The following is a 12,217-nucleotide window of genomic DNA, read 5'->3' on the forward strand; positions in this document are numbered from 1 at the left end:
TTTATAGATGCCTTCAAGATATTGAGCACTGTGTTCTTCTTAGAGGATAACCAAAGGACTTTAATTTCATTTTCATATATCTAGCTTCTTATCAATCTTTTCATTTTATCTTCACGTCTATATTCATTTAGCAAATATTTAATGAGCACTGAAGATTTAACAAGGAATAAGATATATTCCTTGCCTTCAAGGAACTTACAGAGAAGTAGGGATGATAAATAATCAAGCAAAATAATCAGAATAGCGTGAGAAGTGCTGTGCTACTAGGAAAAACGCAGACAGCTATGAGCATCAAGATGGGGAATGGCTACCTCTTGGTGTGAGTCGGGAAGGGGAGCATAAGGAGGGGTTATTTGAGCTGATGTGAGGAAGGGTAGTGTGTGGAGGACAAAGGAAGCAGCACATTTAAAGTCCTGGCAAGAGAAAGCATTTTAGAAAATGAAGACCATTCAGTATGTGGAAAAATTAATTTTGTGTGAGAAATGGCTTGGCAGGCATGGTATTTGATGAGACCAGAGACAAATTTGAGTTGGATCATGAGGTCCCTTACAGCAATATAAGACTTACTGATTCTATTGTGAGGACAATGGGAAACTGTGGAAAGGCTTAAAGCAGGGATGTAACAAAATCAAGTCTGTATTGAAGAAAAAAAATCCTATTTTCAGCATAGACAAGGTTTGGGGTTCACTGAGGCTGGGGGTGAGCTGGTCAGTAACCGAGGCAGTAAGTCAGGTGAGAGATAATAATAGTCTGACCCTTTCAAATAGTGGTTAAGACAAAGATACAGACTGATTCAAGAGATGTTAAGGAAGGAAAACCAATTGATAACTGATTGGAAGTAATGGGCAAAGAAGGAAAAAGGAGCCAGGAAGGATTTCCACATTTCTGGTTTGGTCAGCTGGGTGGACAGTAATGTCACCGTATGCCCTAAGGAATAAAATGAACTTGAGCTTTTTGGGAAACCACTATGTACTTATGTCTGGTAGGCCGTGACGCCCTTTCCTTCAGGGCTGGGGGCCAGGGTGGGCAGTGTCTCACTTGCCACGATGAATATGGGTATTGTCAGCCAAGAGATAGCAACCAAGCCAGGGCCAGAGGTAGGAGACAGGAAAGAGGGATGATAAGTCAGAGAGAAAATATTCTGTAGAGGAGAAAAGATGCAGAGTCGGACGGGTGAGGAAAACTGACTTTTAAGCCCTGATCCCCGAGAATGCCTAAGGAGATTTTGGCAATTATGATGAAAGCAGATTCGGTGAAGTGAAGGTAGTGGAAATCGCATCCAGGTGGGTTGAGACGTGAATGGAGACATGAATTGGTGAGGAAGTGGACGCTAAAAGCAAGAAACTGTTGCTGGAAATTTGGGAATTTAGGGGAGACTAAGTTGTTTTGTTCCCCCCCCCCCCATAGGAAAGATTAAAGACTTAAACCCAAAGGAAATTGGGACTTTGTTAAGCAATCCAAACTCTTACTTTGAGGTCTTTCTTGGCTTCTAATTCCACAGCAAAAATTTTGCTGATTTAAGGACAGTGGTGAAAAAAGTACGGAAGCCTTGACTGAGAGGATTACAGTAAGTTAATTCTCTCCCACTCTAATCTCTTCCTTCTTGGACTTGGGATACAGGGAAAATAAGTCTTGTGAAGAAAAGAAGAATTCAGAAGAATTTGATATTTTAATCATTAGTTTCTTACTGATTCAAAAATCTTTCCCCTATCTTGCACAATCCACTTTAGTTTAATGAAATATAATAAGTGATGACTTGGTAAAAAGCAGAAGTCATGATTAATATTGACAAGAAAGAGTTTGAGTAAACATGGATAATTGCATTCATGTGCAGATATGTTATGGACTGTTAAAAGTATAAAAAATATTTTTTTTAGGATTTTATTTATTTGTCAGAGAGAGAGAGCACAAGCAGTCAGAGTGGCAGGCGGAAGCAGAGAGAGAGGAGGAAGCAGACTCCCTACTGAGCAAGGAGTCCAGTGCGGGACAGGATCACAACACCTTGGGATCATGACCTGAGCCAAAGGCAGCTGTTCAACCAACTGAGCCACCCAGGTGTCCCTAAAAAATAATTTTAAATAAAACAAAGTTTTACAAATTTATTTAATCCTAGCTTATAAACACTATGCAATCTTTCAGAGATACTTTTGTTGCGTTATCTACAAAGACATATAATCGATGCCCCTTTTTCTTTTTCTCCAGCAGACTGATTTCTTATTTAAGTAACTACTTCCTCTTTTAAAGGGCTGCACAGAATAGTCTCATAAATCTGGTCTGAGGACTATTTTTTTTCATTTAAGAATTCCTCCTCCTAACAGACCCTCACCACATTTTCTCTGTAAGGAAGCTTCCTTCTCTCCCGCAGCAAATCCACTCATGTCTGGATTAAGCCAGCCTTGAGTAACTGCCCCATATGCTCACAATAAACCAAGCCCCCTGTCCCAGCTGTCTTTGGCTTTGGATATCTTTATTTTATCCTCTCAAAGACAGATGTATAGTAAAAGGCCTTCCTTTCTTTATGAACTTGATTTAATGATCTACAACTTGTTTTTCTTCTTGTGATCAAGAGTTTGCACAACCCATTTAGACTCTTTATACTCGTTTATGCTCTTTTGCTCAATGTATATAATGACAAAATTAAGTAATTAATTCAATAACTATTTTTTAAATGTGTGCCAGGGTCTGTGATAAACCTCAAGAACACAAAGGTGAATAAACGTGGTTTTACCATCATATGGAAGAAGGAAGGCATTTCAAGAAGGAAATTTACTAAATATGTTAAAGGTGCTATCATGAACTTATGTCTATGGTGACGTGGATCCACAAGAAAAAAGCAATCTTTCTGTTGAGGGTCTGGGGGAAATTGAAGAAGATAATCAGTACCAACTGAATTATAGCTCCCAGGTCCTCACTGTCTCTCTAAAACAAAATTATGTATCCACGTCACTTTCCATGAGACATTACAGTTGACCCTTGAACAACGTGGGGGTTAGGGGCACGCCTCCCACCATGTAGTCAAAAATCCATGACAGCTTTTGATGTCCCCAAAGCTTAACCACTCCTAACCTACCGTTGACCAATAACATAAACAATCAGTTAACACATATTTTGTATGTTATATGTACTGTATTCTTATAGTAAAGTAAATTAGAGAAAAGAAAGTGTTATTAAGAAAATCATAAGAAGAGTGTGCCCGGGTGGCTCTGTGGGTTAAGCCTCTGTCTTTGGCTCAGGTCATGATCTCAGGGTCCTGGGATTAAGTCCTGCATTGGGCTCTCTCCTGGACAGGGAGTCTGCTTCCTCCTCTCTCTCTCTCTGCCTGCCTCTCTGCCTACTTGTGATCTCTCTCTGTCCAATAAATAAAATCTTTTAAAAAATATTTCTAAGAAAATCATAAGGAAGAGAAAATACACTTATAATACTGTGCTATAAGAAATCCACACATAAATGGACCCATGGGGTTCAAACTCGTGTTGTTCAAGAGCCAATGGTGCTGTGACTCTGGCTGTTGAATGGGGAGAGTATACTTTTCCACTCCATTGATTTTGTGCTTTGCCACGTACCTTGCACCAAGCAGTGGAATGTTAAAAATCTTTAAACTTATTTTAGTGATTGACTGCTTTTCCGAACCTGTCATTCACCAGGAGAAAAATGGGCCCGGAGTAGTCACAGTTCCCATAATCAGAGACACAAGAAGCAGCTGTACACCTGACCCACAGTCTGACACAGGGCTCTTCTCCAGTTCATCTGTAAGACAGCATGAGATAAATGGTTATGGTTGTGATCCACCAAAATTTGGAGATTATTAATTACCTAGCATAGGGCAACTGAAACTTCAGTAATACCATGATCCCTGATCAAAGCAAGGAAGGCATATGTGTCAGGAGGATGGACTATAAAGGGTCTTCCAAGCAGGAGGAACAGCATGGGAAGGTTCCTCCTGGTCCACAAAAGTCTTGCTATGCACTGCAAGTTGTTCAATAGATGGTAATACAGGGCACAAGTAGGGCATAGAATTAGATTGAGATAATCAGGAACAGAGTGTCAGAGAAGAGTTTGTTATAGTGCTATAAGGATTTAGCCTTTAGCCTATAGATATTAAGAAACCACTAGAGGGGCACCTGGGTGGCTCAGTCAGTTAAGCATCTGCCTTCAGCTCAGGGCATGATTCCAGGGTCCTGGGATCAAGCCCCATATCGGGCTTCCTGCTCTGTGGGGAGTCCGCTTCTCCCTCTCCCTGCTATTCCCCCTGCTTGTACTCTCTCTCTCTGTGTCAAATAAATAAACAAAAATCTTTTAAAAATTAAAAAACAAAAGAAACCGCTGGAATAAGGACACCTGGATGGCTCAGTTGGTTAAACGTCTGCCTTTGGCTTGGGTTATGATCCCAGGGTTCAGGAATCGAGTCACCTCAGGCTCCTTGTTCAGTGGAGAGCCTGCTTCTCCCTCTGCTTGCTGCTCCCTCTGCTTGTGCTCTCCCTCTCTCTCTCTCTCTGACAGAGAAAAAAAGAAAGAAATCACTAAAATCATTTAAGCAAATAAGAGATGTAGTTAGCTCTGCATTTTAAAAAGAATTTAACAGCAATGTGGGAACAGTGTGGAGCCAGGCCAGAGCCAAGGAGATTCAGGATACCAGTGAGCACTACTGAGGACAGAGACGAGAATGCAGGCTCTAGAGAGCTTATGGAATTGAGAGCATCATCATTTTTTCCACAACATCAATTTCTACAATTCTTTTCAAAGTGAGCTCTGGGGAAGTTCTCAAAAAATCAAATCTACTGACAGCCAATAGATAAAAAAAAAAAGCAGTGCTCTAAACAATCAATTCATTGAAAATCAAATAGCCAAAGCACATTCATTTAAAGCCAACTGGCTAAATAATTCTTTCCTCCCTAAATGATAACATAAAGTGAGAACAGGATGGCATGAAGATACAGAAGAGGGAGAGACAAGGCCAGATGTTGGGGCAGACATAGAGGTTGGAGCGGGGGAAAGTGAGCGGCAAAGTCCAAGGCATGGAAAGAGTCAGGGACAGGAGTAGGGAAGGCACAACAAAGAGAAATTCTTGAGGAAAACCATCCTTAATGGTTCAGCAAATGAGCTTTTGGCAACAGGTTTTCATTGATTTTTGGTGACTTGCTATTCATCAGTTGGAGAATCCCTTAGGGGGCAAATAGCACATTCATGGGGTAGAACTGGAAAGACTTCAGTGGGAGAACAACTTAGAGAGGAGTGGGCAGAGTGAAAGCCAGCGAGGTCTGATGAAGCACCAAGGGGCAAGCGGCAGTGAAAATGCTTTCCACCTTGCCCTGCAGAGCCGAGCTGCTGATCATCCTTCCAAGACTGCACTGCCTGTGCTCCCTCCTTAAAGTGTGCTCTATGGGGTTTGATGTGCCTGCAACGGGGTGTGGCAGGGAAGGGGCCCATGTGTGCCCCATATGTGTGTGTGTGTGTGTGTGTGTGTGTGGACACAGGGAAATGAAGGAAGGAGCTTTGGACTGCTACCTCTGCATCAGTTAGGACAGCTCCATTATTATGTTACATATGAGAGTTTCTTACAATAACAACAAAATAAAAAAAAAAAAAGACTTACTGGATATAGACCTTCCATTATGTCCGTACTAGAAAATGGAAAGCAAAAAGAGTCTCTGCTCCAAGTAGCACACAGTGAAGGCAAGGAGAGAAAACATGCATCAAGGTAAATAAGTGTATGAACTAATATATACTGAATGCTAAATGAGGCCAATAGATAATTAAAGCCACAGAATTCAGAAAGGCAGGATTGAAGTTAGGGAGAGTGACTCTCTTTAGTTTACCTTTTAGATTTTGTGAATCATGTGGATGAGAATATTTCCCTCTTTTTATTTCAGAGCAAAATTTGTGATCTATCCTCAGGTGCTACATTGAACCTTATGGCAGACGTTTTATGAATATAAACTTAATCCCTGGTTTCATTTTATAATGTGGTCTTTGTTTTCTCTTGCTCTGGTTTTTCTTACATAAGGTTAGTTTAGTTATTTTCATGTTTTGGAATCAGAAAAGTATGATTCAAGTTCCGATGCTACCATTTATTAATTGAATGACCTCAGATAAATATTCGGATTTTGGTCACTTATAAAAGTTTAACCTAATCCAATTTTGTGAGAATGTATATTCTTAGCACATAGCACCATAGGTGTAGGTTAATCTGAAACCCCTAGTGGTGGTTTTCTCAGTCATGACTTTTGTCTTTGAGATTCAGCTAAAGGCACAGATTGAGGACAGAGGGTAATAATTGTCCCCACATTCAAAGATTAACCACTGGAGGTCTCGATGAAGGCAGTACAACTCCTCACCGGGGAATTTCCAGAAATTTGAGGGGGTAATTTTGTCTGTCAAGGGGGGTAGGACTGCTGCTTCTGCCAGTTAGTGGGAGGAGGTGGGTATGCTTGACATCTCGCAGTGCACAGGGCAGCCCCACACAGTGAAGAATTGTCCCACTCCTCCCACAACCTTCCAGTATTTCACTGGATATTCTCTAAACCCAGAACTTAACTCCATTGCACATGTAAACACTTGGAAATTCTGACACCATTTTAACAAAGCCTGATTTTGCAGGAATGTAACTTCTGAGCAAAGAAAGGGAAGATTGCATGTTGCCTTGTTTGGAAATTAACCAAAAGTCCTTCTGGTTTTTGGAAAGCTACACAGGAAACCCCCAATGAAAATCGCAAATGTGCCCAAAGTGCATTTGGCTCTGCCTGTCTTACAGGGCACTCCTATCCATCAGTTATAGGAACCTCTGGCACTTTGTGCCTTTCCCCTCCCTGTATCTTCTGGCGATGATCTGCAAGAGAAGGAAGCAAGACATGAATGTCGCAGAGTTGGAAAGGCAGTAGGAAGAATAACTCTTCCCTTTTCCTCACTGAAGTTTCCAAGTCACAGGGCAAAACTGACACTGTGAAATTATTGTATTGACTCTAAGAGTCTAAAATTGAACTTCTGCATTGGATTGGACTAGGAAGCTTTAAAGCCTGAAAACAAGTTGTAATTACTAGAAAGAGGCAAAACTGAAAACTCTGGGGCCTGTCTAAGATGATTTCAAGGGCTACGTCCCACAGTGAAGATGCCGAAAGGCTGGGGTGAGAGAAAAAGCGCAGTCAATTCCTGACTGTTCTCCCTTTGAGATAAACCCATTCAATTCATCAGTTGATAAGGGATCTAAACCTTAGCACTACCCCTATCAGGGTGGTGTTCTAAACAGGTGAGCTGGCAGATGCTGTAAGCTAGACTCCTCCAGCAACATTGTGTGAGAGACACTTTAGCCTTCAGGCGCTGGGCCATGCCAGTCTTCTCCTTCCAGTCTCTTTTCCACACCATGCAGGGGAAGTTCTCTAAAATCGAGTCAAAGAAAAATTGAACTTTTATGGACTCTCACATAGATAACCAATAAGGAGATAGAATGGGGGGGGGGTGTTGAGTAAAACTGGACAAAGGCAAATGCTATTCCTTTAGAAATCCCTTTCTCTCCCCAAAACTTCTGCTCCTTCAGATAGCTACACTATGTTGCTAGAAGACCAAGAAGGGCCTGAGATAGGATCAGGGAAATGGAGCCACAGAATGAGTAACCAGGAGCTATCTCCATGCTTACAAGTCATGGAGGCTACGTCATTAGGATTGGCATGAAAATAATGATTTTGGATCTACTCCAGCTGGTAATCAAGCAAGGTTGTTTGTTTAGTGTATACTCTAACCATGTACTTTCCAAGAAGCTGATGTATTTGTAAGCAGCAGAATAAAGATTTGAAAGTTAAGACCCTGCCAAATCCTTTCTTTAGATCATGACAACCAAATAACCCCAGAGCAGCCCATTCTAATAGCTTTGTTCTGTATCCTATGAGAACTTCAAACATTTTCTCCTCAAAAGAAAATTGGTTTCTAGCATTATTCAATTATGATTTTTAATAATTTGGGTGAGTAATTTGACATTTCAACTATGGAACTGAGTTTAAGAAATACTCATAACAGGAGATAAAACAATCTCATTTTCTGCTACCTAGAGAATGCTACATGTTTGCATACTTATTAAGTAGCAAGTTTTTTGTTCTTATACAAATTATAGTAAATATGTTTTGGGGACATTTTAATTCTTATAAATTTTGCTAAGTTTAAGAGAAGCAAAGGTGTTTACATATTAAAATTCTGTGAGTAATTGTTAGATTATTGACAATTAGATTATAAATTATAGTTAGATTATAATTGTTACCTGAAGAACTAATTCCTAAGAAAGATTATTTACACTTGAAAATTCCCTAGCACAAGATCTATGTTGATTTTTAAGGTGTTCAAATGACATTCTACCTGATTTTCCTAAAGCTTCAATACCATTTTTTTTTCCTTTCTATACTCGAGCCTGGGGAGTATCATAGAACAAAACAGGAAGAAAGGAAAAACATTAATTAATCACCCTTAGTCAACCATGGAGCTAAGAGTTTACTTGTTGAGAAATTGTGTATTACATTTTAGAGTCTCTTCCTAATGAGAATCCTGAGGACAACGTTCTCGGCCTTTTTGCTAAGCATTGATCTTTTAGATAACTGATGGAGCTGATCATGCTTCTCTTTCAAGGTTTTTTTTTTTCCCTCCACAACAAAAATTAAAGCCAAAATTGAGTTCTCTGTTTTACAAATAGTAAGAATTTCATGGAGTACATTTGCAGATTAGCCTTATTTCTGGCTTCAATCCATGTTACTGCCTTCTTTTCTCTTTACATCAGTTCTAATTTATGTTATCTTTTTGCTTTGTATATCTCTTGGTAAGATGACTTAAATCCTTATATTCAGGCATTTGTACATGTAAAGCTCATAAATTACTGCCTAGCAATATGTATCATTTACAGCTACTTACTCATCAGTAGTAGGCATTATTCAGGGAGAGAAAGCCCAGAAGGAAAGACAATTATTCTGTTGTCCTGGAATACTTCTAGGGTTCTAAAGCTATGGAGAATGGGTTATAGGTATCCTCGCTTTCCAAATAAAGCTGCAAGACGTATTTCTATGGATCCACTCAGAGGTGGTTAACCGGTCCTTTGTATGTTCACCCTGACATCTAGTTCTTTGGGAGAATTCAAGGAAGAGATTACACAGGGATGGAGAACATACAGATTTTTCTTCCCATCCTTGCCTTAAGCCTATGGGACTTGCCAAAGAAGAATCCTCTAAATTCTCAAAATCTGACAACCATCGCTATTCAGGCAAAGAAGGAGTGCAGTGGAAGAGCTTTTACGAGAAAGTGATGGGTGTTCCATAGGGTTAGGAAATGTGAACATAGAACTTCTTCTATCTCAAGAGCTCTGAAGTCAGGAGGCTGGAGGGAATAGCTTATAATGTCAAGGCAAGGAGACAGGGAAGTAAGGAAGGCAACCCCACTTAGAGAAAATGTTCTGGCAAGAATGTGGAGGAGTTTCCCATTGGCTAAGTAGGTACCATCAAAGATACCATTCAAGCTTCTTGAAACTGTTACTCTCAGTGGTGATCTCCTGCAAAGGCAGGATTACTCCAGGGGTAAACCACTAGAGATGAGAGCTGAGGAGGTGTCATCTGGGTCATTCAGGGAGTTTACTTCCTGACTACAGTTCAGAGGTTGCCAGGGAACCCACACATATGCCTAGGAAATGCCGGTATTTGATTACCTGTATCATTGGAGGACATGAAATCCAGTCTATACAGATCAGCACCAGTAAAATTTAAAAGCCTTGGTCCTTTTTTCCATTTTTTAAATAGAAAAATAAGTGATACACAACATTATTAGTACAGCATAATGATTTGATTTTTGTATATATTGCAAAAGGATCACCACAATAAGTCTAGTTAAACTCCCTTCACGATTTGTATTTATAGAATTTATTTTTTCTTATGATGAGAACTTTTAAGATTTATTCTCTCAGGAACTTTCAAATATGAAATGCAGTATTACTAACTACAGTCTCCATACTGTACATTATCATAACTTATTTAAATTAGAACTGGAAGTTTATACCTTTTGACTCCCCTCATGTATTTTTCCTCCACACAATCCCTGCCTCTGGTAACTATCAATCTGTTCTCTGTATCTATAAAGTTGGTTTTTTTTTCCAAACATTTTATTTATTTATTTGATAGACAGAGATTACAAGTAGACAGAGAGGCAGGCAGAGAGAGAGAAGGAAGCAGGTTCTCCACTGAGCAGAAAGCCCCTTGTGGGGCTCGATCCCAGGACCCTGAGATCATGACCTGAGCCAAAGGCAGAGGCTTTAACCCACTGAGCTACCCAGGCGCCCCTATAAACTTGGTTTTATTCCTTGTGTTTGATTTTAGATTCCCCATACAAGTGAGATCGTACAGTATTTGTCTTACTCTGTCTGACTTACTTCACTTGAGGCATAATGCCCTCAAGTTTCATCCATGTCATCACAAATGGCAATATTTCATTTTTAATGGTTGAATAATATTCCACTGTATGCATGTAATATTTATAATCTTTATCTACTCATCCATTGGCTGTTTCCATATCATGGCAATTGTGAATAATGCTACAATGAACATCAGGGTGCATATATCTTTTCAAGTTAGTATTTTCCTTTTCTTCAGATAAATACTCGGAAGTAGAACTGCTAGGTCATACGGTAATTCTATTTTTATTTTTATTTTTTTAAAGATTTTATTTATTTATTTGACAGACAGAGATCACAGGTAGGCAGAGAGGCAGGCAGAAAGAGAGGAAGGGAAGCAGGTGTCGTGTTGAGCAGAAGGCCTGATGCGGGGCTCAATCCCAGGACCCCGGGATCACAACCTGAACTGAAGGCAGAGGCTTTAACCCACTGAGCCACCCTGTGCCCCTGTAATTCTATTTTTAAATTTTTGAGCAACATCTATACTGTTTTCCTTAATGACTACACCAATTTACATTCACACCAGTAGTGCATAAGTGTTCCCTTTTCTCCACATTGTGGGTGTTGAATCATCCTTGAATCTTTGAAATAAATCTCACTTGATCATGGAGAATGAGGGTTGCTGGAGGGGAGGAGAATGGGAGGGATGGAGTGGCTGAGTGATGGAGATTGGGGAGGGTATGTGCTATGGTGAGTGCTGCGAATTGTGTAAGACTGATGAATCAAAGATCTGTACCCCTGAAACAAATAATACATTATATGTTAATAAAAAATGTATCATTCAATTTGGTTTGCTAATATTTGTTGAGAATTTCTGCATCTTTTTTCATCAGAGATACTGACCTATAGCTTTGTGATATCTTTGTCTTTAATTTTCTGTAATTTGAATATGATATGCCTTTGTATAGTTTGTTTTTGTTTGGTATTTATTCTGTTTGATGTTCTCAGAGCTTCCCGGATCTATGGCTATGTGTCTGTCATTAATTTTGGAAAATTTCTGGCCATTATTGCTTTAAATAATCTCTTCTGCTTTTTTCTGACGGGCATTTATACATATTTTACACCTTTAGAAATTGTTCCACAGTTCTTGAATGGCCTGGTTTTTGTTTTCATTCTTTTTTCTCTGTATTTCAGTTTGGAAGTTTCAACTGACATATCTTAAACCTCACTGATTCTTCCTTTGGCCATGTGCCCATCTGCTGATAAGCCCATCAAATGCATTCTTTATTTCAATTATAGTTTTTTTTTCTCCAGCACTTCTTTAAGTCTTTCTTAGAATTTCCATCTCTCTGCTTACATTAACCATATGTTCTTTGATGTTGTCTATGTTTTCCATTAGAGCTCTTAACATATTAATAATTAATTATTTTAAATCTCCTGTCTTATGTCTGTGTCTGGTTCTAAAGATTGCTTTGTCCCTTGAAACTGTGTTTCTTTTTGCCATTTAGCATACCTTGCCATTTTTTGTTGAAAGCCAGACATAATGTGTAGGGTAATAACTGATCTAAAGAACTTTTTTGTGGGAGCGCCTGGGTGGCTCAGTGGGTTAAGCCTCTGTCTTCGGCTCAGGTCATGATCTCGGGGTCCTGGGATCGAGCCCCGCATCGAGCCCCGCATTGGGCTCTCTGCTCAGCAGAGAGCCTGCTTCTCCCTCTCTTTCTCTGCCTGCCTCTCTGCGTACTTGGGATCTCTCTCTCTCTTTCTGTCAAATAAATTTTTAAAAAGATCTTAAAAAAAAAACCTTTCTTGTGTGGTTTCATGTTAATATGGCTAGAAATTGAATTATGTTTATTGTTTGTTTGGAGCTAT

At 39.7% G+C, this 12,217-nt stretch overlaps 1 protein-coding gene across 1 annotated transcript in view; it reads left to right on the top strand.

Moving 5' to 3' along the window:
• The first annotated feature begins 1,046 nt into the window (after positions 1–1,046).
• The window catches only part of TNIP3 (TNFAIP3 interacting protein 3), a 157,073-nt gene continuing 145,902 nt past the window's right edge, over positions 1,047–12,217 (top strand). Inside the window, exons 1-2 of the mRNA XM_045997403.1 lie at positions 1,047–1,097; positions 3,645–3,749. Of these exons, the coding sequence (XP_045853359.1) occupies positions 1,047–1,097; positions 3,645–3,749 (156 nt within the window). The remainder of the gene's footprint in view (positions 1,098–3,644; positions 3,750–12,217) is intronic.

This window comes from Meles meles, chromosome 2, assembly GCF_922984935.1.
Source record: "Meles meles chromosome 2, mMelMel3.1 paternal haplotype, whole genome shotgun sequence".
Lineage (NCBI taxonomy): Eukaryota > Metazoa > Chordata > Mammalia > Carnivora > Mustelidae > Meles > Meles meles.